A 27328-nucleotide genomic window follows, 5' to 3' on the forward strand; every position below is an offset into this window, starting at 1 on the left:
GAGAGAAATCAAAAAATATGAGGGAGAGGGAGAGAGGGCGCGTATTAAAACGGGTGAGGGTGAGGTGAGAGAAATAATAAAATAATTAAGTAAATTGATTATTTAAATAAGAGGAGTGATAGAATAGATGAACTGATGTGGGTGTTTTGTAAAAGTGATAGTATAAAATAGAAAAAGTAGGTTTTTGGTATAAAATAGATGAAATCTTTTAAACGAGCTGATGTGAATGCTCTAAGGACAAGAATAGATTAGTGTTTAAATAAATAAGGACTAAAATGATGTCTTTTTTTTTTTGTTGGTTAAAGGAAAATGAAATACTTTGCTCAGAACTAGGATATCCTAAAAGTTGACCAATACATTTCCATAAAAATCAAATATATATATATATATTAATAAAAAAAAGTTGACCAAAAATTCAAGTGGGCTGGATTGTTGTACAAGTAAAAAACCGCCTACAATATCTGAAACTAAAAGATTTTAACTTAAAAATTTTATTATAAAAAAAAATTAAAAAAATAAAAAGTAATGGCACAGTCATGTGCGGGGTTTAAGAAAATATGAAGGCTTAGCAGTCACTTAGCTGAAGCATCTTAGCTTTAGGGTTTATATACTTTGACACCTACTCTGCGTGCAAGACGCTTCGCTCTTCAAGGTCTGTTGCCTCTGTTTCTTCTTTTCTTTTCTTTTCTTTTCTTTTTTGGGTTCTTCTATTTTTGCTTTGTTTTTTGTTTTTTTTTTTTTGGTTACTTTCCATTCTTCACTATAAGCATCAAAACCCAATGTCAAAAAAAAAACCAACAAGGTTAATTTATTTACCTTTTTTTTTATAATGTCAAAAGGAAATGAAATTGAGAAATGTTTGTGGGTGTAGGGCATTTTACTACTATGTTAAGCTATGGCCTGCTGTTAATGTTAAACAACCCAGATGATAATTTAGACAAAAGATTTTTCTCAGAATTGGGTATTACTATTTGTAGAATTTTCCCATTCTCTTAAATTAAGGGGCTTTGTTTGGTATCAGAGAGCTTATTGTTCTACATCATTGGTTCAATTTACTTTCCTTGAGTGCAATAGTTTGGTTTATGAATTATGATTTTTCTCCCATTTTCCTTCTTTCTGGTTTTCCCATCATCTTATTGTTGTATAGATTAAGATAATAAATGGGTTTCTTTAAATTAAGGGGCTTTCATCTCTCCCTGTTGTTTATTTTAGTTAGAAGTGTCCTGTAGCAGGAAGAGAATGTAGGAAATATATTTTGTGTTTTCTATGATACCCACTTAGGAAATATTTGGAATGCAATCCTGTTATGTGTCATGTGGATTCATTTGGAAGGAATGAAATTATTGGACATTCGAAGGCATTGAACAACCAATGATGGTGGTGAAGCGGTCTTTTATGAGTACTTTGTATGAGTGGATGGCTGCAATGAGTAGTCATTGCTTCTCTAGTTTGTTAGATCTTCTTGATTGTTGTACTTTTCTTAAATTTTGATGGTTTACTCCTTCCTGGCAGTTCATCTTGCTGTGGAGAACTTGCCTCCCCTTTTCTTACTTACTTGGTTACATTCTTTTATTTCTGTATGTTTTGCTGCTGCACTCTGCTTCATGTAAACAATGGGTGGCATGATTGGATTTTTATTTAATTCCTAACCTGTGATACAAAAAAAAAAAAAAATACAAATGTATATTCTCTGCATTTAGGAATCATTTTGACCTATACTCTCTACATTCTCAGCATTTAAGACATGAATTTCAACAACGTTAAAGTTCCCAAGGTGCCTGGCGGAGGTGCAGCTTCTGCTTTGCTTAAGGTTGGAATTATTGGTGCAATTGGTTTGTATGGCGCTTCCAACAGTCTTTACAATGTTGAGGGAGGGCACCGAGCCATTATGTTCAACCGCATAGTTGGCGTCAAAGAACAGGTTACTGTTTTGTCTCAAATTCTTGTAAATTTTTTAAAAGGTTATAGTTGATTATCTTCTTACCTTTGTCTCTTTCTTCTTATGTTATTATTACTAATTATTAAGCTGTAACAAAATCTGACCAGTTTTCTTATGAGTTTCGATAATTCGTTGGAAGTCATTTCTGACAAAAGAAAGAAGATTTGTATCATTGTAATCATTGTAAGCTTTAGTTTTTTAAACATCAAAATAATTTAGGATTAGTTGAAGCTTAGGATTTGACTCTATGAACTTCTGACCCTTTTCATTTTTTGGGATGGGTTTGGTCCATACTACATTTGCAGGTAAAGAGAAAATGTATTATATTAATAGCCTGAAAATCCTAGATTAAAAAATATTGCTCCCTATCATCTGTACATTTGTATACATTTCATCATGTTATGTGCAACACTATGTTATAATTTCCATGATTTGATATAGCAGTACATTAATGTGCTGAATGTGCAGGTCTATGCTGAAGGTACACACTTCATGATTCCATGGTTTGAGAGGCCAGTAATCTATGATGTCCGTGCAAAGCCCCATCTAGTGGAGAGTACTTCTGGGAGCCGTGACCTCCAAATGGTAAATCCCTTTCTCATTACCATTGCAGAAAGTTGATGTGATTATATATTTTTTAAATTTGTGGTTCCATTAAAACTCTTGTCTGTTCTGTTTTATAGTTATCTTATTCCAATCTTCAAAAGAAACATCAGTGGGTGTGTATAGGCATCTGGGGTTAGCCCCTTAGGGGTGGTCCCATTGGCCCATATCTCTATGGGTCCTCATCATCAAAAAAAGAACAAAAAACAAAAAAACCAAACATCAAGTGATATTTCTTACATTTTAACTTAAATTTATATTAATTAATTCTTTTGTATTTTGTTGGCTGCTCTCTATGTACTCATATAGATTGCACATTTCTACTAGTCTTCTTTTCAGCTACTAATTTGTATGCACCTTACATCCCCCAACTATATTAAAAAAAAAAAAAAAAAACCTTCAAGCCATGCTATAAGGACTGTTTGGGAGTTTCTCTGAGTTTGTGCGTGTGTTAGATTTCCGGTTCCTTTTTCTATCATTCATTTTGTGTGGGCATGTGTACATTTTTTTATTATTACTTTGTTCTGTGGAAACTGAATTTCATCTAGAATATATGTTTTGTTAGCTTCATTATATTTAAGAGACTAGCCTCTTTAGTAAATGTAGGTATCAGAAGTGAAAAGGTGTGCCACAATATTTAGAAAGCACTTTATTTAGACATTTTTTTTTTTACAAGATAGAATTTCTACTATAACCTATTCTAAATGTATATGTGTGTAAAACTCCCTCCTAGAGACTTGAACCCCGGCCCTTGCCCCCCACACCCCACAAGCACTTATACTTGTAAAGTGACCATCGCACCAAGAGTGTGCGGTGGTATTTAGACATTTTTTTTGAATAAGGAAAAATTGGTTACAGGAAAGCACCTACGCATGTCAGTCATTAGGTGTTGGTTCCAATGCTGGATGGTTTGTAGCCACTTGAATAACAATCACTGAATCAATAATGAATCATCCTATTCATTTCTTACTGTGTTTCTCAAGGCAAACAATACTGTTGCAACATATCTTTATAAAACTTTGCCCATGCTTAGCTACACTGTGAAGTTTTTATAATAGCATACAAAAGCCATATAGAGCTAGTTAGTGTTTTGGCAGCTGTTATAATTTAATTGTAGAGTTGAATTTCCATGCTTCTAGTGGTTGATTTATTGTCAAATATTTGTTACTTAGAACAAGCCACCTCCTCCTGAGTTAATGTGTAATATAGATCTTTGATTTTGATGGACAGGTGAAAATTGGGCTTCGAGTTCTTACCCGTCCCGTGCCAGACCAGTTACCGACAGTTTATCGAACCCTTGGTGAGAATTTCAATGAAAGGGTCCTGCCTTCAATTATTCATGAAACTTTGAAAGCTGTTGTTGCTCAGTATAACGCCAGCCAGCTTATTACTCAGAGGGAGGTAAAACCCAAGGCTTTTTCTTTTTGACAGTTTTAATAGCATGTTGATCTAATTATTTTGGTTAGGGTACAAATATTACTTTTGGTTCCATATCCATCTGTTATAGTCAAGCTAATTGAGTTAGCAGAACTGTTTCTCTGAAGGTCTTGCTGTGTAGATTTTCTTTCTCTCCCCATTGACTAAAATATTTTTTTTCCATCATCCAGTCATATAAAGCAAATATATCATGTGATGAATCCTTGCCTTTTAATATTTTGTTTCTTTTCCCTCCTAGTACCTTGGTTTTTATACTTTGAATTTCTAGTATAGTTTCTGAAGGGTGGGTTCTAATGATGGAGGTACACTTTCAGGTTTCACTGAGTGTTTATTAACCTTATTATTTGTAGGCTGTTAGTAGGAACATACGAGAGATTTTGACTGAAAGGGCTGCCAATTTCAATATTGCACTGGATGATGTGTCAATCACAAGCTTAACTTTTGGGAGGGAGTTTACAGCTGCAATCGAAGCCAAACAGGTGGCTGCACAAGATGCTGAAAGGGCTAAATTTATTGTGGAAAAAGCCGAACAAGACAAGAGAAGTGCCATTATTAGAGCACAGGTTAGTGATCGATTAGATTGATCTTGTCTGCCTTAAATTTGGTTCAAGTTGCTGCAAATGTACTTATTTTCTCTAAGCTCTTAATCATCTGTTGTAGAGTGAATGTTGGTGAGTGATCTACTGGATCGATCTATTGCCTCCTGATGTTAAGCCAGTGAGAATTGGTTTAGAAATTCAGCTGTAGTAATTCATTGGAAAAAATAGAATCATGTTGCTTCATTTTTTCTTGATCATATACTAGTGTCCCCCTTAATGATTATTGGCTTCTTTTGTGGGTTTAGTGGTTAAATTTTGGTGATTCCCTGGCCATTTTGGTCAAGAACATTCAGAAAGCTTTTTGTTCTCTTCATTTTTAATAGGAATTTCTGAGATCCCCCTAAGAGAATTCACACCAGAATAATGTTAAGACATTCAGTGTATTGAACAACTATTGCATTGTTTTTTTTTTTAGTGGTAATTGTATTCATGAATCTGGGTTTTCTCTGTTCCTTGTAATTTGTTGAACTTCAACAGGTCTTGATACTATTTGAAATTCTCTCTTGTTTATTTTTCCCCACCGGTTACCACTTACCTGGGTGAGGCCAATAGTGCGCAGCTGATTGGTCAAGCCATTGCCAACAACCCAGCATTTGTCAAAATGAAAAAAAGAAAAAGAAAAGGCAAAATATAATCACCTTAATAGAATCTAGCTAGTCTTTTTAATTGGATTAATTCAAGTAATCCTATTGGTTTACATTTTGAGGTAATATTTGATTCAAATACTAAACCAGTAATTTTAGACTCAACTCAGTGTGGAACTTTACAACCCAATCATTCATACTTAAGTTTATTAAAAAAATTTCCCCATTCTCCTAGATTATTTTAGCAAAACCCTATAGATGCCATGACCCTTTTTTATTTTATTTTAAAATTAACTATCACAACACCACAACAACAACAGTTATCACGTTTCCAATATTTGCTACATACTTCATATTGTTTTCCCCCTTTTACCCTTTTCTCTCTTTATTATCTTTTGCTGAGTGCTTTATATCGTTTTCATGTAAAATGTGTGTTGATGCAAATGTGTCCATGGAACCTTTGTTAAGTTACATTGTAGTAAGTGTTGGATGAGCCATGCATAGATGCTTTTATTTTAAGAAATATATATTAAATTGAACAAACAGTTCAATTTGTTGAATTTAAACAGTTCTTGATACCATTTGATATATTCTCTTGTTTATTCTTCCCCACTGGTTACTAGGGTGAGGCCACAAGTGCGCAGCTGATTGGTCAAGCTATTGCCAACAACCCAGCTTTCGTCACTCTCAGGAAGATTGAAGCTGCAAGAGAAATTGCACATACTGTCTCAGTTTCATCAAACAAAGTTTTCCTGAATGCAGATGATTTGTTGCTGAACCTTCAGGAGATGAATTTGGATCCTACTGGAAAGAAATAGGCATTACAGGTTAAATTACCATTTCTTTAATCCTGTTAATCAACTCTATTGTGGTGATATTCCTTGAACCTGAGCAGTGCACAAATTAAACTGACATTTGTCTTTTGATGTACTTTGTGAAACAAGAAAATTAAGGTTTTTATCAAATTACTGTTAGTGGAAATATCCCACTTCTATAATGGAACTTCTTGAAATTGTTTCGATCAGTTTGGTTTATTAATTGTTCACTTGTGATGATATTGTGTTACTGTCAATGGACAAATTGAACTGTGAATGTTACTTAATTTAATAAAAGTGTCATTTCATTCTACCTTTCACTTTTTTCTGGTCTTATTTTTTTTATGTTTACTTTGGATGTGTATGAATTATTAATTTGTTTGGACTTTGTGGGTCTGTTTCTTTCTTCTTAATTAGTTTGGACAGTCTGGGTCTGTTGACAAAATAATCTTGTGATTAAGTCATTGGTGAAGTTATTTCTGGCTTTGTTGTCTGTTTGTAATGAAGAGAACCATCCAAGTTTTTATCTGCATACAAAATGTAAACATTTGAATTGGAAAAACCAATGAAGCACCGATCAATTCCATCCACATGAACAACATTTGACAGTGTAAGGACTAGCTTACATTGGTATCATAAATCTTTATTTAGCTATCTTCACCTTATTTCCCGTATCTTTGCATTGTCTGTCTATTCAACTTTTTTATTTTGGTATTCTGTAACATAGAAAATCAGGTGTTTGCTATAAATATGTTTTAAAAGAAAAACTCTTGTCATATTTTTAATAGAAGTGATAAAATTTGAATTTATCAAAAAAAAAAAAAAAAGTGATAAAATTTGAGATTCGAATACTAGATCTCTTATTTTTTTATTAAAAAAAAAAAAATGAAACTTGCAGGCTCATGAAAAATCATTTTTATTTTATTTGGCTAGTCTTACTTTTGAATTTACTAGTAAAAAAGTTCAATCAAAGCAAGTGTTGGCAATTGGCATTGTTTTAAATGTGCTTACATCGATAATCTATAGCTCGATCTGGTGTATTGGACGTGTCATAAAATTGTTCAAAGTGTCGATATTTATACTTTACATGCACTCTTAAACAAAAAAAATTAAAAATTGATTTAGCATCTTATTGATGTGATATCAAATACTTTTTGATAAAGAATCACATAAAATAAAATGAAAATCTTTTTAAGGTTGTCCACATGTTGGTTTTTGTTGATTTTAGGGTCAAATCAATAATCAATATGATCATGAAGAGTCTGGAATCTTGCAACTTGTTAATTGCGGATTGAGATCTTGCACCTAATGCAATTGATATGAATGGCTGAAATTTAGAGTTACAAAATAACTTTAAACCCAACCATTAAATGATCAAATGGAAAGAAGTAAAAAAAGCAAAAACAAAAAGTAAAAATAGTAAAAAGTTGTTATGAGAGGGAGGGGGATTAATTGCATATGGTATACGAGTGATAGACCATCACACTAATTCCTACCACTCGACCTTAGATCAGTGGACTTTCTTGTTGGTTTGATTGATCGAACCAAAGTTAAAATCTCTATTAGTTAGACGGAACCATTGGGTTTGGATCACAGATATAACAAAATCATACGTTAATAGGCCTGAATGTCACATCATCTTCTCAGTTTCAATATCAATCAGCTACACGTAATTAATACCACCTTATGCAAGCAAACAAACAAATGAAATCCCGTAAACATTAAGGAATGACATTTCCTCGTTCTATAGATATGTTCACTTCACTACTTTCGTACGTAAACTCACGTTGTTAACCATTTTATATGAAACAAACTTTCTCCAATCTGTCTCTATAGTCTCTGTAAAATTAATAACCAAAACTCTAAGATGGTTGCGCAAGACAGAAAAGAGTGTACGAGTACTCCAACTCCAAGGCTGTTCATATTCACGTACGGGACGCTGAAACGAGGTTTCTCCAACCACACACTAATGCAGGACCTCATGCGAACCGGAGACGCCACCTTCGTCTCCACCTGTCGAACCGCAGAGAACTACCCGCTCGTTTGCGGGCCTTACCGGGTCCCGTTCCTGCTCAACATGGCCGGGTCGGGTCAGGCTGTGACGGGCGAGCTGTACGCCGTGTCGGTTTCGGGTTTGGCGAGGTTGGACGAGTTGGAGGGTATTTCCCGCGGTCACTACGAGAGGCTGTCTATAACGGTGGAGCTAGACAACGGTGACGGAGATGATGGGTCGTGCGGCGGCGAGGGGGTGACGTGCGCCGAGGCGTACTATGCGCACAGGAGCTACGCGGCGGAGATGTGGAAGAGAAATGGGATGAAGGGGTTGACTGTGTATTCCGAGAAAGAAGCGAAAGGGTATGTGAAGCGGAAAGATAGGCCTCACAACCTTACTTTCTTAGATCACATTCAACTCTTTCTTCATTCCCAAGATTGATATGATATCATGAATAAAAAATATTGAGAGATTTTTGTGTGTTTGTTTTAGTTGAAACAAATTAGTGACTGTGTCACTGCAATTTAAGAATGGCGGTTTTAAATAATTGCCCATTCTATATTTGGAGAAAATTTTTGTCTTATGATATAAGAAAATAAATGTTAACTGCTGATTTCTACGTTAATTGTAATAAATAAATCAAAATTTCTTGCCTAATATTAGGGATGACAATGGGGCGGGGCGGGGCGGGGCGGGGCCAAAGGATGAGGTTTTCGTCCTCACCCCGCATGGTTTTGTTTTATCCCATTCCTGCCCCGTCCTACATGATAGGAAAAATTTTCTCACCACATCCCCGTCCCTTGAGGCCCTGCAAAGCTCTGCCCCACCCTGTAAAACTTTATTTTTTGTTAATTTGCCTTATAACTGATACAATTATTTTAATAAAACATATTTCATTAATAAAAATATACTTGAAATAATGATTAAATTTATCCCATCAAATCAATTCAATTTTTAGAAAAAATTGAATAATATATTCGAGTGTTTAACAAGACAATCACAAAAAAAAAAAAAAAAAAAAAAAAAAAAGTATAACACAACAAAATAAAGGCTAAGAACCATATTGGGTAGAATAAAATAAGTTAATATTGATATGTTTTTTTTAAATAATAGGGCTTTAGGGTATGAAAATTTACAATTATAACTTTTAACAACGCGGCACAAGGTAGGGATGGGGAGGGGCAAGGCGGGTCTAAAATGTCTAAACTCATCCCCATCCTGTCCCGCCTCGTGATGCGGGACTAAAATCTTGTTCCATCCCCACCCTGCCACCTTTGCGGAGTGGGAAAAACCCGTGCAAGGCAAAGCAAGGAGGGGTGGGACAAAATTGCCATCCCTACCTAACACATGTTTAAGTGGTAATTTTCTTTTTCTTTTTTTCTTTTTTTGTGATAATTTGATAATTGGGGGAATGAGGGATTTAAATTTTAAACTATAAATGTTTCTGTTAAAAACATTACGAAGTATCAATTAAATTACAACTACAAAACACTTGGCTGTCATTTTTTGTCCAAAAAACGTGACGATAGTCTAACATAATAGTCAATTGTGTTATTTTAAAGAGTAGTGTTTATTATACTAACTCTGTTGCACACACATTTATACATTAAAAAAAAAAAAAAAATCAATTTGGAAATCGTGATTTTAAGAGTCTATTTAGAAATAGCTTATTCTAAAATAAAAAATATTTTTATTGAAAGTACTGTAGATAAAGCTAAGAGTTAACTAAAATAGTATAGTGGGACCTATGAATAATATCAAAAAATACAATGGGACACATGAATAGTGACAAAAATAAATTGAATAGTAGAAAAAAAAATTGCATTTTTCAATCAATGCCAAACACAACATAAGTCACAATTTTAGGTTTTTTTTTTTTTTTTTTTTTTTTTGAGAAAGATAATTATAACATACTGCTAACCTTGCAACTCGAACCCTTTGCCCCCTAAACCTCCAAGCACTTTATACATGGAAATGTGTCAATTCAGCTACAAAACCTTTGGCATTTTGTAAACGTGTTGGAGTGTGTGTAACAACTTTTTTTCCTATTTGAAATACCATAGAAATTGTGTTTGATAATGACTCCATAGGGTTCTCTTTCCAATCATTCTTTTTATTTTAAATGTGTGCCCCATGATCCACATCATTTTGAAAAATTCTGTCACTTTAATTGATTGTAAAAGGAAATATAAAAATAAAGTTTGGGTAAATTACAAAGTTAGTCTCTAGCTTTTACATCATTTTTCAATTTGGCTTCTGACATTTCAATTGTGTCAATTTGGTTCATAACCTTTCAGTTTCATGTCAATTTAGTCTCTGCCGTTATTTATTGGATGAAAACTTCTGACGTGGCAAACGGCCAAAATAAAAAATTATTTATTTGCCACGTCAACAAACACTTGTACCACCACATCATTTTTTTTTAATTAAAAAGGCAAATTATATTTGAAACACGACAATCAAAATTCCTAACTCATCTTCATCTCCTTTCACCCTCTCTCTCGTTAGTCTCCACCAACCAAAGAAAGGAACAACTGAAGGGCAATCTACCTTACAAGTTAACTGCAGAGTAGTCGGTAGATTATTGTTATTAAAGCAAAATGATAGATGAATCTAAAGCAAATTTGGCTGTGGCAACAAGGGCGGTGGCACGTTAAGGCCTGGGTGGTCATAAGATCACCCTGACCTGAAAAAAAAATAAATTTTATATATAATAATTTAAAATTTTATATTTGCCTACCCTTAAAAAAATTTGTGACCACCTTCAGTTTTTTTTATGCCAATAAAATTAAATTGTTAATAATATATTGGGGCTTTTTAAGCAAAATGAAAAAGGCCAAAAAAAAATTTTGAACTAAAATCTTTTAATTTTTTTTATAATAATAGCATCTAGCAAGGCCAAATGCCCAACAAACATAAAGACCTCAGGGGAAAAAGCCCAAGATCAATCCTCACTCACTACTCAGACAGATTATTAAATCAAAAAAAAAATAATAATTAAATTTTTATAAACTAAATACTCAATCAATCCTCACCAATTGATCAAATTTTAAACCAAAATTGAGATCCTAACCTAAAGGGAAATAAGAACATCAGTCCTCATCCTTAGTAATCAGCGAGTAGTGCCTCAACCTCAGGCTCAACAACAGCAACTCAGCAAGACCCTAGCCTCACCGTGCTACTGCCCCTGGTCCCAAAGGACATTGGCGATGTCGACAGTGAGATCGGAGATTGCCTTGGCCCAGACCTGGCTTTGACATGCTGCCGTGATGCCACCCCTCAAGGTATTTCAATTCTCTCTCTTTTTCTCTTTCTCATCTTTGCTGTGCTTTAAGAGTGAGAGTGGAGCTCTCTCTATTTCTCTTTGGAACTAAAAATGAGATTCTCTTTCTCTTTGGAATTGAATAGCTTTGCCTAAAGCCTAATTGCCTTTATTTGACTTTATCGATTTGTGAGTTTGTCATTTTGTGTATTGTGACTGTTTTATATTTTTTTAATGTTTTGTGTAACTGTGTAAAAGTATGTAATATTGTTGATTGGCTCTTGTCTTTTGAGTGGGGGGTGGATGGGTCCAGGCCATGTGTCACAGGGTCAAATTGTGGCATTGGATGTTTGGATTGGGGTAGGGGAGGATTAAAAGTAACTGAACAAGACATTATAAAAGACAACAAATTAAATTATGTTAGGCAGTGGGGTATGTGCTAGATTACTAGTGATCAGTAAAGAAAAAAAAATGAAACAACTAAACAACAATAATTAATAATTTTATTAATATTTTAAATGAACTTATAGTTTATTGTTTATTCTTTTGCTAGAATTATGGACAAATATTTGATAAAAAAACCATGTACCCAAGATTCATCTTCATCTTTTAAGCGAATTCGTGTTGACTTTAACTTAGAAAATCTTCATTCAGATCTTAGGCTACAAGAAAAGATATTATTTTATCATCCTAATAATCATGATGAAATAAAAAGATTTTATATACAAAAAAGCCATTGTCAACCCGTTCTCTGTAAATACCCTTCAACAGATTTTTCTGGAAAGCCTTGTCAATTTAGTTTCGATTGGTATGTAAATAGAAACTAGTTAGAATATAGTATAGACAAGGATGCAGTATTTTGTTTATAGTGCTACTTATTTGGTCAAGATGTTGGTAAGGAAGGAGGAGGAGAGACTTTTGTAACGAAGAGATTCAAACTTTGGAATCAGAAAGAGAAGTTAGTATCCCATGTTGGAGGAGTTAATAATGCTCATTACCAAGTTGTCAAGAAGAGTGAAGATCTAATGAAGGAAAAGTAACACATTCAAAGTGTTTTGGTTAAGCAATCAAATCAAGATAAAATTGAATATCGAGTTCAATTAAATGCAATAGTTGATTGCATAAGAATCCTTTTACATCGGAGGTTAGCTTTTTGTGGTTATGATAAATCTCAAGATTCAAGTGATAAAGGAAATTTTCTTGAGCTTTTACAATTTTTGGCGGATCACAATGAATCTATCAATAAAGTGTTGCAAAAAGCTTCAAAAAATTGCAAGTTTACTCGCCATAAAATTCAAAAAGACATTGTGAATACAGTTGCATGTGAAACATCCAAAGCCATATTTAAGGATGTTGCCAATGGGTTCTTTTCAATATTAGTTGATGAGTCATGTGATATCTCAGTGAAACAGCAAACAACCCTCGTTCTTCGTTATGTGAACAAAAAAGAATTATTATAGAACGGTTCCTTGGTATTATACATGTAGCAAGTATCACTGCTTTGTCACTCAAATATGCTGTTGAATATTTATTTTGTGAACATAATCTGAGTTTATCGAGACTACATGGGCAAGGTTATGAGTGGGCCAGTAATATGCAAGGTGATATCAATGGTCTCAAAATTTTAATTTTGAAAAAGAATAAGTCAGCATTTTATATTTATTGTTTTGCTCATCAACTTTAATTGACTCTTATTACCGTTGCTAAACATCACATTAACATTACTAAATTTTTTTATGTGATTAGTACTTTAGTAATTGTTGTTGGAGGCTCTTATAAGAGATGAGGTGCTCTTCAAGATGCATAATTTACAAAAATTAAAGAAGAATTAGAGAAGGGTGTACAAAGAAGTGGGCAAAGTTTGAAACAAGAGACAAATCTTAAACATCTTAGTAATACATGTTGGGAATCATATTATGGGACTATTCTCAACTTGATTTTGATGTTCTTTATTCTTGTTGATGTACTTGAGATTATTGAAGAAGATGGCATCTCCAATCAAAAAGTTGAAACTTGATCTATTATGAGGTTAATTCTATCTTTTGAATTTGTCTTTCTCTACACTTGATTAAAAAAAATTTAGGGATTACAAATGAGTTGTCAATAGCATTGCAAAAAAAAAAAAAAAATACATAAAAATCAAGATATGATAAATACTATAGATCTTGTTAAAGTGTCTAAACAACGATTGCAAGTAATGAGAGATAATGAATATAAATCTTTATTGACTAAAGTGTCTCCATTTTGTACCACATATGATATTCTTATCTTGAACATGGATGAAATATTTGTAATTAGTGGGAGGCAGCGATGCAACACCCAATAAAATACAAATTTACATCATTATTGTGTTGAGCTATTCTACAAAGTCATAGATTTGCAACTTCAGGAGTTTAACAACTCTTTTTCAGAGGCAAATACCGAGTTGCTACTTTGTATGACTTGCTTGAATCCAAGTAATTCATTTGTGGCTTTTGATAAGGAAAAGTTGATACATCTAGCAAAGTTCTATCCATCTGATTTTTCTGGGACAGATATCTTGGCACTTGGCCTTCAACTTCAGAATTACATTTTTATATACGCAAAAATGACTCGTTTTTAGAGCTTCAAGAAGTTGGTGAACTTACTGAAAAGTTAGTGAAGATAGGGTAGCATGACACTTATCTATTAGTCTATTTATTTGTAAAGTTAGTTTTGACCATTTCTGTAGAAGAAAAAATTTCAGCAACGAAATATGTAAAGAATGAATTGTGCAATCGAATGAGAGATCAATGGATGAATGATTGATTGATTGTGTACGTTGAAAGAGATGTAACTTGTAGCATTGATAATGAAACTATCATGCAACGATTTCAAAATATGAAAACTCGTAGAAGGAAATTGTAAACTTTATATATTTACGTGTTTTTTTATTGTTATTGTTGTTAATATATGAATTTCTCTTTTTATTAGATTATGTAATTTATACTTTTTAAGGAATACCCTGGGAAAAATTCCTAGAGCCGCCATTGTGTGGCGGTATCCATAGTTATAAACTTAGGAACTCTTCCTTTGTTTTTTTTAAACCCAACAGGTTATGTGTTTTGGGTTTTATTTCATTTGTTATACATATGGTTGATTTTAGGATCTGGTGGGAATATTAGGATATGGTGAAAGTCTTATGTGGTCCCAGACTTCTAAAGTTCCATACTTTCTCACTTTGGATGGACTGACAAGACTTCTGTATCTTTGCTAGGTAATATAAGATAAATATTTCAATCAATTATTCTTAAGTTGAACTTGCTGGTGTCTGCAACTTCTTAGAGGATGAGGGAGAAGAGATGGAAATGGGTTTGGTTGGTGGTGACTAATGAGAAAGGGGGAGAGCAGATGGAGTTGAGTTAGGGATTTTGGTTGTTAGATGATGTGGCAGTACAAGTGTCCATTGATGTGGCAAATTTTTTTTATTTTTATTTGGGCTGTTTACCATGTCAACAATTTTCATTTAAGAGGTAACAGCAAAAACTAAATTGACACAATATTGAAATGTTAAGGACTAAATTGATACAATTGAAATGTTAGCTACTAAATTGAGATATGGTGTAAATGATAGGGACCAACTTTGTAATTTACCCATAATGTTTTTTTTTTACAAAAACACAAAGACTAGTTTTACACAGGATATTGTCAAGGGATTAACTTGAGATTTTAAGTGATTTTTTATGAATGAAATATATATATTTAAATCTTTAAACTTTTGATCTAAGAAAACAAAAATACAAAAATACCAGTTCTTTAAAATATTTAATTAATCTCATTTTACCGTTTAAAATAAAAATTTAATGGGGAACAACCCTTAAACTATTGGAAAACTGAGTTGGGGAAATTGCAACCATTGCCCATTGTAGATCCACTAATGATAAGGCAAAACTAAAGAAATGTAGCAAAGCATATGTTCTTTATTCGTGTTGTGAGATCTTTTTGTGATCTGGAATAGAATTCTCAGTCGATATTTTCATGTCATGTCCGAAAGGAAGATGCCATCTACCGCAAACGAACAGAGTGGAGAGGAAAAGGTGCGTATCTCCTCTCCTTTAAAAAAAAAATACGCACTAGACGTCGAATCATATATCCTATATATTATATTAAATTGAAGTATAATTATAATTCAAATTAGTTTATCATTGTTGCTTAATTTTGCATCATGTGTTTAATTTAATTTTCTTAATTTTGGTGTCACTTCAAGCGAAACTTGAATTGACTATTTCAATTATCTAGTTACATCACCGTAGCATCTCTACTGTTAAATATTTTCATAAATAAAAACGGATTAAAACCTAAATATGATATATATTTTTAATTTAAAAATGCTAATTTAACCGTATATTATTCATGTACAAGATTGAGAATTAACATTTATTAGAGCTCTCAAAGTCTGATATTAGTCAACATTTTTTTTTTCCATCCTACTTGGAGTGCAAACAAAGAAATCTTAATCTACCTATATTGTACTATTGTAATTTTGATTTAATGCATAGTTAATCTAGGATTTAGTCTACTATGAATATCCTTCAATGAGTTTATTGTAATACACAAAGCTTAATAGTTAAAATAAAGCGATTAAAATATTTCTCCTATGGATGTAGGCCTCTAAAGTCGAACCATGTTAATTCTTTCTCTCTATCTTTTTATTTTTTTTCTTCATATTTTCTTATACACTTTATCATAGTGTTAGAGTAAATCTTGTCTTTGTTGGGAAATTAAGAGGAAATAATGGAAGAACAAGCTTAGAGGTACAAATTAATTAATCATCTTTTTTAAAGCAACATTTGCCCTCACTCAATTGAGTTTACTAATGGATTATAGGTAAATCGTCTCGAAAATATAAATGAGTAAGGATTTTACGAATAACAACTTTAGACATTCATGTGAGTTTCTATAATAGGTGTGCTAAATTTGTTAAAATTGGATATGGATTATTACATATAACCAATGAAGAGATAAAATTGAAAGGGCACCTTTGAAAGGTTACTTGTGAAGAAACATAAGCTTTAACATGTAATTATGACAGCTACTTTTCATTAGGAATAGAAATGTTCTCTTTGCCTCATTTTCTATCAATTTCTACTTAGCAATATCAATTTGTCCACTATCTCGTTTGAACAAAGTTGAATTTTGCTCAAGCAAAACTTCTAAAAATTCAAACAGAAAGTTTGCTTCTCCTTCGATTGTCACTTGACTTTGGTCAAGCGAAATTTCCAAAACATATCTTCTTCAATCCAATTTTTTTCTCCGTTCTTCAACTTCTAAAATGGGGCATTCTCATCCTAGCTAGTTCCGTTTCTTCAAATATAAACTTGTTGGGAAATTTAGAGGAGATCAATGGAAGAACAAAGGAACAAAGAGGCTTATAGGTACCCAAAAAAAAAAAATCATTTTCTTTAAGATAATATTTGTCCCAACTCGAATGAGTTTGCTAATAGATACGAGAAAATCTCCTTCAAGATATAACTAAGCTTGGATGCTACAAGTAGCAAACTTGGAAAACTAAATATGGTTGTTTATTTATAAACAATGAAGAGTTGCTAATAAAAATACACATTTGAAATGTCACTCGGGTTGGGACAAGCACTCTAAAATATGAGAAGGTATTTCATGCGCAGGGCGCATACAAAATTTTTGCCTAAGACATTGTCAAGACTGCTAAACATAATATTATTCATATATACAACTCCTAGATCAATGGAACGTAGGACTGTAAATGAGCCGAGCTTTGTCGAGTAGTGCATATTCAAGCTTGGCTCGTTAGGAAAAATCAAAAGATCGAGCTTAGCTTGAGCTTGTGACAAGCCTAAAAATAGTGTTTGAGTTTGAGCTCGTGAAAAAGCCAAAAAGTTTGAGGTTGGCTTGGTTTGGCTTGATTAATTAGTCAAGCCAAACTTAAGCTTAATATCAAGTTCAAACTCTAGCTCAGGTCAAGTTTTTAAGCTTGAGATCTAAAAAAAATTACATTATTAAATGCTTAAATCTCAAAAATTAAGAAAAAAGAAAAAGAAAATAGTATACTCATTTTATCATGCATCTCATCCTACTTATGATTAGCTATTATTCAAATTAATAATTTACATAATTAAATTCATTCATTCATCATTCCTTATCTATAACTTCAGCAATTGTTATTTATTTATTTTTGTAAGGTTGAATTTTATCAACCATCTTGTTGGTTTTATTCCGTGCCAAATTTGCTTCTATTTTAGCAATTAGTAACCCTGTATTTAGGTGGAAATCATATAAGGGTAGTGAGTGAGAGAGTGTGAAGAAATACTCAAGATTGTGCAAGGATACAGAGACTCGCGACTAGACTCATGGGTGTCTCGCGACTGGCAAGCCGCCAAAGTTGGCACACGTGTGGAGCATGTAGGGGAGCTGAAGAGTCATGTTAGCTGTTGCACTACAGGACATAAGTCTCAGGCTGGTCAAGCCGTTAGCTCGCGGCTTGAACTCACGACTCAACCCACTCGCGAGGTCAAGTCGTTAGACCACCCTGTTTGGGAAAAACTTTTTCACATTTCTTCTCACTCTACTATATATAGACCCTTATACCCACAATATTCAGAGAGCTTCTAGAGAGAATTTTGAGAGAGAAACCCTAGAGAAAAACAAGATTGATTCATTTACAATCTTCACATAGAGACTCTTCAAATTTCTCTACTCTCTTCCTCTCCATTGTCAAATCCTTGAGAGGTATATTACTAAAATCTTTTCTCACCATATCCATATCTGTGAGAAGGCCATTTGGTTTTTGGGAAACAATTAAGAAGGGACCAATTTCATATTGGTTGATACTATGGTCAAGTAGCGGAATTCGGTAAGTTAAAAAAGAAATAGGTTCGGCGTAACTTCGTTGGAGTAGGAGCTTGGAGGGTTTAGGTACATTGGGTAGATTAGGCTTGGAGGGTCTTCTGCTGTTTATGTATCCCAACTACATTCTTTAGTGGATTGTTTACCGCTTGGAGGGCGGCGGAGAGGTTTTACCCCGAGAGTTTCGGTTTTCTCTTTGATAACACATCGTGTGTTGTCCTTGTGTTTGCATCTCTCTTTCTTTAATCTTTTCCATTTAATTTCTGCTGTGGATGTGATTTTATTTGGTTTAAATTGTTTATCAATTCTGTTTTAAGCTTATGTTTATATTCCACACATTAATTGTTTGATATTAAGCTTGAATAGGTAATTTGTTAATTGGGGGTCTAAACGTTTATAGTATTTTATACACTAATTTAACTTTCAATTTTTAAATGTAACTATAGTCTAAAGTGGTTCTTGATCAGTTTAAAGGGAAGGACAAAATTAAGATAATATAGGTAGTGGTCTCATGTTGGCCATGTCATTATTAAGATATATGTAATGAGTATATTTAGCTAACACATATAAACTTATAATGAGTTTATGCTTGAATTGTTGTATATCAAGCCTAATAGCTCACGAGCTTGTTCTTGAACAAATTTTTTTGCTTAGGCTCAGCTTGTTTATTAAATGAGTCTAAAACTAATAAAACTCAAGCTTGGCTTATTTATAAACAAACAAACATGAACAAGTTTTTTATCAAGCCAAGTCCGAGTTGTTCATGATCAGCTTAGCTCATTTTCAACCCTAATTGAAATGACATTAGATGGTTTAACTGTTACTAATTAAACTAGTTTCCACTTTTCTGTTAGGAGGAGATTGGATTAGGCATATTCTTTATATATTAATTTGAAATAACTGCTTATAAGATTTTATTTTAAATCCATAATATTACAAGTGTTTTTATTTACGTCAAAACATCAAATCTTTCGTTATCTTGTTTTGTTCAATTTATATAAATTTATTTATACTAATAAATTTTCTTCAAACTTTTTTATTTTAAATCATCAAATCCAAACGCAAATCAAAAGGAAAAGTTTGACGGTGAGTTTACCTTGTTGCATTGCTCTTGTCACTTATAGAAAGAAAGAGAAAATTGTATGAAAAAATGAGTAAGTAGTCATAATGTAAGTTAAAAGTTTTGCCCCTAAAAATAAAATAGAGGGTCTATGGCAACAAATTAAAGGGCTGGTGATTATTAATATATTTGCTTTTCCCACTTGTAACTGGGCTATTGGTTCAATCCTTTAGATTCCTTGGTTGGGCCACTTTGTCTATAGTTGATTGAGCTCTGCTCCTTTAATGGGCCTCGCTTTCGGCTGTCTCCTTTGAGACTTGTTCTTACTAGTACTAGTCCCATATACGCACGCAAGTAACAGAAGAAAAGTCCAAGAAAACAACAATTTCGACTTACATTTTTTTTATAATTATAGATTTGAACGTAAAGTTAATAAAAGAATTGAAGAGGTCATCTCATGGACGCCAGTGTTTGAAAAATGTGAAACAAGAGTATTGTCACTCACCATGTTCATTACAGAGTGGTTGGAAACATTTGGTTATAATATGACTTCAACAAAACAAACAAAAATAAATAAATAAAAGCATTTGTTTACGATTCTTTCAAAAAGTTTGCAAACAGAGTACAACCCCATAAATGCATTATGATTTATGAGCACCATCTTTTTTTTTTAAAGTCATGTTTATCATCATTTCCATAAGTGCATTCAGTAAATGATAGAAAGACATCCACGGTTTCCATATATTTTCATTGTTGTTGTGCTTTTAATGCAGTATTTTTAAAAAAAAATCAAAATTGTGTAATAATTGTATTTTAATTTGCATTTTCTCTTTTCTTCCTAGGAAAATACTAACATAGTTTAGAGCACTACTCTGGAACTATGTAAATATTACCCCTCCTTTTAGGAGAAGAGTTAATTGGTGTAAGCGAGATTCAAAATCAGGTCACTTATTAAATGATAAAAAACTTACAAGTTGAGTTAACTGAAACCTCTATTTTGTTCAGTTGCTAATACTAGCTCAAAATTGCAAACAATAAACCCATTCAACCCTTTACCTTTAACCAAATTAACAACAACAACAACAACCAAAAAAAAAAGAGGGGCCATTTAGACCTACCTCTCCAGGCCCCTACTCAAAATACCCTTTTACCACAAATTTTGTGTTTGAAAGGGAAAGGTGGGGTAACCTTACCACAGAGTAAAGGCCAAGTGAGATGAAGAATGCCAAAAGAGAATTTGTTTTCTTACGTTGAAAATTCCTGCAGAAAATATTTTCCTTACACTTTTACTGTGTACTTACTCTATGTTTGGCAATTGAGGTGGTATTCTATCATCATATAGTGTACTGTTCCACTTACCGTACCATCTCATCATGCAAGTTAAACATACATACATACATACATACATGCATAGAGCATTGAAAAAAAAAAAAGGTCCAATATATACACGGTTCTTGTAAGTTTCCTCATACATGACTGACTCATCACCTTTCCAACGTGTCAAGATGATTACCTCCCAAGTGTCAACCCAATGAAACAAACAAACAAACAAATTTTTGCCAACCTAAACCTACTCTTCTGTCCAAGAAAATTAAAGATTACAATATTCCAAATTAGAAAAGTAAACACAGAAAAAAAGAAAATAAATCAATATTATTGGCTATAGTCTATAGTCTATAGCCTACATAGGTCAGTTCATGAGTTCCTTTAAATAAACGCATCTTCAACCCAAAAAGCAAAATAAAAATAAGCCAAAAACATCTTTTTAGTGCTCATATTTTTGTTATCTTTTCAATTTCATTGTCTAAGTTTTTATAGCTTTATTTTAGTTTGTAAATTTTTAAATTTATTATTATTTTGGTCCCTATCGTTATCTCAATTTTTTTTAAAAAAAATATCTACATGATTAATGGATTGCACTACTAATCAAGGGCAGAATCAAGAATTTTTATTTGGAGGGTTGAGTTGTGATACTAACATTTTATTCATAATAGTCTTGAGAATTCCAAAAGTAGCAAATAAAATCTCAAACACAATAAGTTGAAGCTTAATATGTTACTTTTTGAAATCTTAGGATTTAATTTGTTACTTTTGAAATTATAGGGTTCACTTTATTTCTTTTTCTTTTTGAAATTCCAATTATTTAATTTATTACTTATGAAATTACATGGTTCAATTTGTTACACCTCTTAACATATAGGGTGTAAAAAATATTTTTTTTAAGAACATTATTGCACTAACTCAAATATTTGAGGGTCCAACTCCAATTTTTATAAGCTAAATATTCAAAGTGCTAATATGTTTACATACTATAAAAGTATTTTCCAAGATTTTGGGGGGCCAAGGGAGTGGTTTTGCCCTTGCTGCTAACTTAAAATTGTGTTTTCTGCAATGAGATGACAATGGGGATTACAATGACAGTAAATCTAAAAATATGAGGACAAAAAAAATTATAAAAACTTAGGAACTAAATTGAAAATATGACACAAAAATAAGGACTAAAAACTAAAAAGATATTCTTATAATAAAATAAATAACAAAAAATAATATTAAACTCAACCATTTGGTTCAGGTTCGGAGTGAGGTTCGGTTGTGGACTTTTTAAGCCCAAAGATAAAGCACATATCCCACACCTCAACCCATCCTTCACACCCAATCCACCACCCACCATTACAAAAGTACTACCCCACCTCTCTTTTCTCTCTCCTCTCTCTCTCTCTCTCTCTCTCTCTCTCAAAGAAAAAAAAGTATTGCAAGAAAGAAAGTTCTCTTTTTCTTTCATCTTTTCCACCCTCCAAAACTGGCTGTAGATGATGATCAAAAACTCACCATAAGAGAAATCAACCCCAAAAGCAGAAGAATCATGGTTAGCTTCATGAACACACTTAATTCTCACATTTATGATTGATGGGTATTTCTCTTTTGTTGTTGTTTTAATGTATATTTTGTTTGGTTTTTTGACTAGGGAGGAGGTTTAGATGATGATGATGGTGTAGAAAATAACAAGTGGCCACTATGGCTTCGGCCACTTCTCAAAACTACCTTCTTTGTTCAATGCAAAGTTCACGCTGATTCTCACAAGAGTGAATGCAATATGTATTGCTTGGACTGCATGAATGGTGCCCTTTGTTCTCTTTGTCTGGGCTCTCATAGAGACCATCGCGCTATTCAGGTTTGTAGGTTTGTTTGTGTTTTGAGATTCTGCAACTGATTCATAGTTTTGTTAAAGATGGGGTCTTGAAGTAGCTAAACACAGTGAAATTATAACCCCACACACTACATTGTCAAAAATTCTAGCTATAATTCATAGCCTTCAAAATTAATCACATGGTCATTTTTCGATTCTACCAATGACATGGTTTTTTGGAACTGACGCCTCTATAGTCCTCTACTAGCTAACTCTTATATCTCTCTCTCTCTCTCCTTCTCTCTCTTCTGACTTGTAGGTTTTATTTTGGGTATTTTCATTTTTTTATAAGACTTGTCACTTGGGTTGTGTGTTTGCTAAAATTTTTGTGATGGGTTTTGTTTGTAGATAAGGAGGTCATCATATCATGATGTGATAAGGGTGTCTGAGATTCAGAAATATTTGGACATTACAGGCGTGCAGACATACATAATTAATAGTGCCAGAATTGTGTTCTTGAATGAAAGGCCTCAGCCTAGGCCTGGCAAAGGTGTCACCAATACCTGCCAAGTCTGTGAGCGAAGCCTCCTCGATTCCTTCAGTTTCTGCTCACTTGGTTGCAAGGTACTGTATAAGTTAAAACACAATTACCACCACACTCTTATTCTTACTATTTTATTTTTGTTCTTTTGGAGTGTTTTAGAAGTCACTTTCTTTATTTATTTCATGTGTTTTACTCCAATTTCCAACCATTAATTTTATATCTAAATTCTTTTTTCTTCCAAAAAATCAAAGTGGGTTTTCTTTTTCTTCTATTTCGTTTTGTTATCAATTTTTGGTGATTTCGTTTCCTTGCTTGGTTAAAAGTTAAAAGGGAAATTTCTAGAATTTCTCTATAGAGCTTTAACAAACGTTACAAATACATTATAATGGCATTAATTTATTCAGTTTTTTGTTTTGGTTTTTGGTAGGAAATGAATGTGAATCAGATTATTTCTATTTGTAAAATTTTCAGATTGTAGGGACATCAAAGAATTTCCGTAAAAGGAAAATGTGCACGGACACAGATGGATCAGACACTGAAGGATCATTGAATGGCATTAGCAATGGATATCTTAAAAGCAGAATTCAAAGTTTTTCACCATCAACACCACCTCCAACGGTGAATTACAGAACTGCCAAGAGGAGGAAGGGAGTTCCACATAGATCTCCAATGGGAGGCCTTATTATAGAATACTAAGAAAGACAAATAGGGCTTTTTAAATTAGTTACCAATATACCTCTCTCAAAACACCACAAATGTGTCACTACTACCTCTTAAAGTGGTAGTCTTAGCAATGTCTTTTTTATGTTAATTACAAAGTTACTGTAACATCTGAGCCTTATACATGGGAGGCCGGTGTTGAAAAAACAAATCTCTATGCTGTATAGGCAACAATAATGTTAAAAAAAAATAATGGGTTTAAAAAAAAAAAAAAAAAGACAATATAAGGTGATGAATGACATGGGAAATATAGATAGTAAGGAATAGTTTCATGATCTACAGGTGTTTTGATATTAAATGTATATACAAGTTTGTAGATAGAGTTTGTAATGTGAAAAATCAATGAATAAAATGCCGTAGGGGTTTTGATATTAAGGATTGTGCTATTATTACTTAACATTCTCTCTTGGGAATTGTGAAGCTTTGCTCTTTTGTGAGTGTGTTTGTTTGTGTGTTGCTTCTAGAAAGCATGTTTGGTCTGCCGAGAAAAGATGCACGACAGAAAGCGCGTGAAACATTTGTCTCTGAGGTGAATCATGATGATTTAGAATTAGAAGTTGGTTTGCTGAGAAATTTTAGTGTTTCTTTTTTCGTTCCTTCCTTCCTTTCTTTTATTTTATTTTTTTTCAATAGTGCTTGTGATAGAGTAGTAGGAGTACTCATTCATGGTTCAAGAATGTTGGAACTTGGAAGTTCCCGAGTTTGGTTTCATGGTTTCTAACACCTTCAACTTTTAAATAACTTTGATAATTCCTATAAAAATAAAACCTTGATATTTTCTTTTTCTTTTTTGAGGAGCACCTTGATATTTTCTAGGAAACAAGTACAGAGAAATTATTGATATTTCAAAGTTCTGCGCACGTTTTGCACAAGGCAGCAAGAACTTTTAAGTTACAAATATATTAAATTGGCATCATCAAGTAATAACTTTTTTGAGTTATAGCAATTGTATATAATAAAAAAAAAGTTTTTTTTTTTCTTTTTTTAGAGAAGTATATATATAAAAAAAAAAGTTAGTACAAAGTTACTTGGAATAAGCTATGGAGGGGAAAAAAGGCTTTACTTATTATGGATTTATGGGTATCAACATTTAAGAAGAATAAAATTTAAAAAAAAAAAAAAAAAGGTTTACTGGTTTGGAGCATGTAATAAGAGGTCTTTGTCTTTTTGTCATGCATTGCTCTAATTGGTGAAGCAGCAGTTACAGCATTTAGAGAATTACATGGTTAAGCAATTGAATAAGTACAATACCCCCAAGCATGCAGCAAGATTAAGCCATTTTTTAAGGTCAGAAACCAAAAAGTTCCTTAATGTTAATATGCATGTTGAAAAAGAATTAAATAAGATTTCTTAATATTTTTTAACTTAAAATGGAAAGTTCATATTCATAAGGAGCATGTCAAACCCACCTTACTATTCCTATTAAGTGCATTTTGAATTTTTTTAAAAAAAATGAAGAAAAAATTACAAAGAATAGGAGAATTAAGTTAATTAACCATCAATCTCCTGGATCCCAAGCCAAAAATTAGGGATGGAGGAGATGTGAATAAATCTCTCATAATTACTTAAAAGAGCCCATTTCACAAAATGTTATGGGCAACAATATTAGTTTACCTCGTATGATTAACTAACTAAATCATATTGTCAGTTTCAGTTAGCTCAACTGGTAAAGTCTTTAATAGTTGAATTAGAGATTTAGAATTCAATCTCTGTCTAATGCCTACACCAAAAATAAATTGGTAATTTACTTTGATGATAAATAACTATTATTAGTAGCGTACACCATAGATTGAAAATCTCTCAAAAAAAAAAAAAAAAAAACTATTCATATGAGTGCATGTAGACTATAGAGCGATCATTTAGCAAAAAAATATATGGAGTAGGTATTTGTACCTATGTTTCAAAGCTATAGCCTTTTTTCCTTTTTCTTCTCAAGGTAAGATGTCAACAAAATTCATTGATTCAATGTACCAAATTACACAAGGGTACCAGTCCTCTTCATGTGTAGGGGCCGACTCCCTCAAAATCAGGGCCTAGTTCTCTCTGACTTATAATACATATGCTCACTTAACAAATAATTGAATCAAATAATTTTAAGTAAAAAATTGTGCTCTAAATGGATTTATCAACCTTTTTGCCTTGAATACGTACACGCTAATATGAATTGACTTTTATGGAACCAATTATGTGCCTATGTGGTAGCTTTTATTATCCCAACTTTTATTACTTTTATAGTAATAGTTAGATTAGACTATTAGAATATATACTTTGCCAAAAGTAAAAGGATTTTATTAATGTGTATCTTTAGGGCACATATTAATTTCTATTTTTGGAAAAAAAAATTTTGAGAATTGAAAAAATAATGACAGTTTTTTCAATTTTCAAGAAACTGTTTCCAAAAATAGAAAGGTTAATATATGCCCTAAGGTTAATATGTTAAAGTTCTAACATATAAACACATCACAAACTCAACTAAAAAAATCATAAGAATTTACATTACATGGTATACCTAGCTACCATTTGTTTGTGTTACTCTGAATGTGAAAAAAATAATCATTTACTTTAACATAGTTCTATTAGTGCCACTCTTACATACTTTCTAATATTTTTCTGTATAAAATTTTACTCTGAAGTATGAATGCTACAGAGAAATGTTATTTTCACACCAACAATTATTTGCTCCACAACTCCTACTCACATATGTGAATCTAGGCCTTCGCCGTCGGAGTGGAATAGATGAAAAGGCACCACTTTAAGATGTGGAAATATCACCATCGATCACTTTGTGTCAAATATTGTCAGTTAATTATGCCATCTATTTTATAATCGCTCGTCAAAAGTGGATTGCCACGTGAGTCTTACAATTAACACAATGCACATAAAGGAAGAAAAAACTGATAAAGGTGATGACTATGAGAATAATAGTAACAAGAATAAAAATAAACTTTAAAAATAAGAATTTTTCTACCGACAACATTTTATTTCACAATGTATTGAGATAATAAATCACGATTAATGATCTATGACTAATATATATTATTTTTATTTTCTATTATTAACAATCTACAATTGCAACAAGTTATGAAAAGAAGTCATAAATATAAATACTAAAGTACATTTCTTGCCATTAAAATTTGGGGTTACGTATTTTCATTTCAATTTTTATGTTTCAAATTTCTCATTTTGATTTTTCTTGTTTAATTCTATTTTCATATTGACCCTGTTATCCATTTTCAGTAGTAATTTAGTGACACTATAACAATTGGCATTATATAGATAACATATATTACTAGAATACATTTATATGATATTTAACAGTTAGATTACTAACAAAAAATGATGACAAAGTCGAAATGATACGATCAAATTACCAACAGAAATGTACAACATGACAAATATGAAAGCAAAATCATATTTCAGAGTGGCACAAGACCTTTTATCAAATTTTTAATAAATGCGATTGAATTTTAACTTATGGTGTCCGCTCTATAACTATTACTCTTTATTATCAAGATAAGAAACATCAATAAGTTTTTAATATAAACAGAGTTCCAATTCTAAATCTATCATGCGAAGACAAGATACTTTACCAAATTTTTTATATATACGATAAAATTTAAATTTATAGTGTTTGTTCTATGATGAATTTATAGTACTTACTCTATGATGGCTCTTTATCATTATATGAAGAAATACCGATCAATTTTTAGTGTAGAAGAAATTTGAACCTAAATCTCTTATTAAAAAATAAGAGACTTTACTAGTTTTTTAATAATACAATAGAATTTAAATTTATAGGGACTAA

General features: G+C 32.4%; 3 protein-coding genes across 3 annotated transcripts; all 3 read left to right on the top strand.

Moving 5' to 3' along the window:
- Positions 1–536: 536 nt before the first annotated feature.
- LOC115960743 (prohibitin-1, mitochondrial) lies at positions 537–6196 on the top strand. Its single transcript, XM_031079725.1, has 6 exons — positions 537–652; positions 1735–1921; positions 2408–2524; positions 3773–3943; positions 4330–4542; positions 5786–6196. Exons 2-6 carry the CDS (start codon positions 1745–1747, stop codon positions 5978–5980), a joined length of 873 nt encoding a protein of 290 aa, XP_030935585.1. The 5' UTR covers positions 537–652; positions 1735–1744; the 3' UTR covers positions 5981–6196.
- Positions 6197–7740: 1544 nt separating this feature from the next.
- On the top strand, positions 7741–8600 carry LOC115960959 (putative gamma-glutamylcyclotransferase At3g02910). The gene has a single exon (XM_031079998.1). It carries the CDS (start codon positions 7845–7847, stop codon positions 8409–8411), a length of 567 nt encoding a protein of 188 aa, XP_030935858.1. The 5' UTR covers positions 7741–7844; the 3' UTR covers positions 8412–8600.
- A 7466-nt stretch (positions 8601–16066) lies between these two features.
- On the top strand, positions 16067–23898 carry LOC115961380. The gene is made up of 5 exons (XM_031080372.1): positions 16067–16077; positions 21752–21998; positions 22098–22304; positions 22668–22883; positions 23275–23898. Exons 1-5 carry the CDS (start codon positions 16067–16069, stop codon positions 23497–23499), a joined length of 906 nt encoding a protein of 301 aa, XP_030936232.1. The 3' UTR covers positions 23500–23898.
- The last annotated feature ends 3430 nt before the right edge of the window (positions 23899–27328 follow it).

This window comes from Quercus lobata, chromosome 9 (assembly GCF_001633185.2).
Source record: "Quercus lobata isolate SW786 chromosome 9, ValleyOak3.0 Primary Assembly, whole genome shotgun sequence".
Taxonomy (NCBI): Eukaryota; Viridiplantae; Streptophyta; class Magnoliopsida; order Fagales; family Fagaceae; genus Quercus; species Quercus lobata.

What these genes read in the sequence shown, in the direction of transcription:
- LOC115960743 (XM_031079725.1), top strand. Translation starts at nt 1,745, where the DNA reads ATGAATTTCAACAACGTTAAAGTTCCCAAGGTGCCTGGCGGAGGTGCA. An exon ending in AGCTTATTACTCAGAGGGAG is followed by an intron (nt 3,944 to 4,329) that starts GTAAAACCCAAG and finishes TATTATTTGTAG; the next exon opens with GCTGTTAGTAGGAACATACG. An exon ending in GTGCCATTATTAGAGCACAG is followed by an intron (nt 4,543 to 5,785) that starts GTTAGTGATCGA and finishes ACTGGTTACTAG; the next exon opens with GGTGAGGCCACAAGTGCGCA.
- LOC115961380 (XM_031080372.1), top strand. An exon ending in CCAAAAGCAGAAGAATCATG is followed by an intron (nt 21,999 to 22,097) that starts GTTAGCTTCATG and finishes TTTTTTGACTAG; the next exon opens with GGAGGAGGTTTAGATGATGA. An exon ending in TCTGCTCACTTGGTTGCAAG is followed by an intron (nt 22,884 to 23,274) that starts GTACTGTATAAG and finishes TAAAATTTTCAG; the next exon opens with ATTGTAGGGACATCAAAGAA.
- LOC115960959 (XM_031079998.1), top strand. Translation starts at nt 7,845, where the DNA reads ATGGTTGCGCAAGACAGAAAAGAGTGTACGAGTACTCCAACTCCAAGG.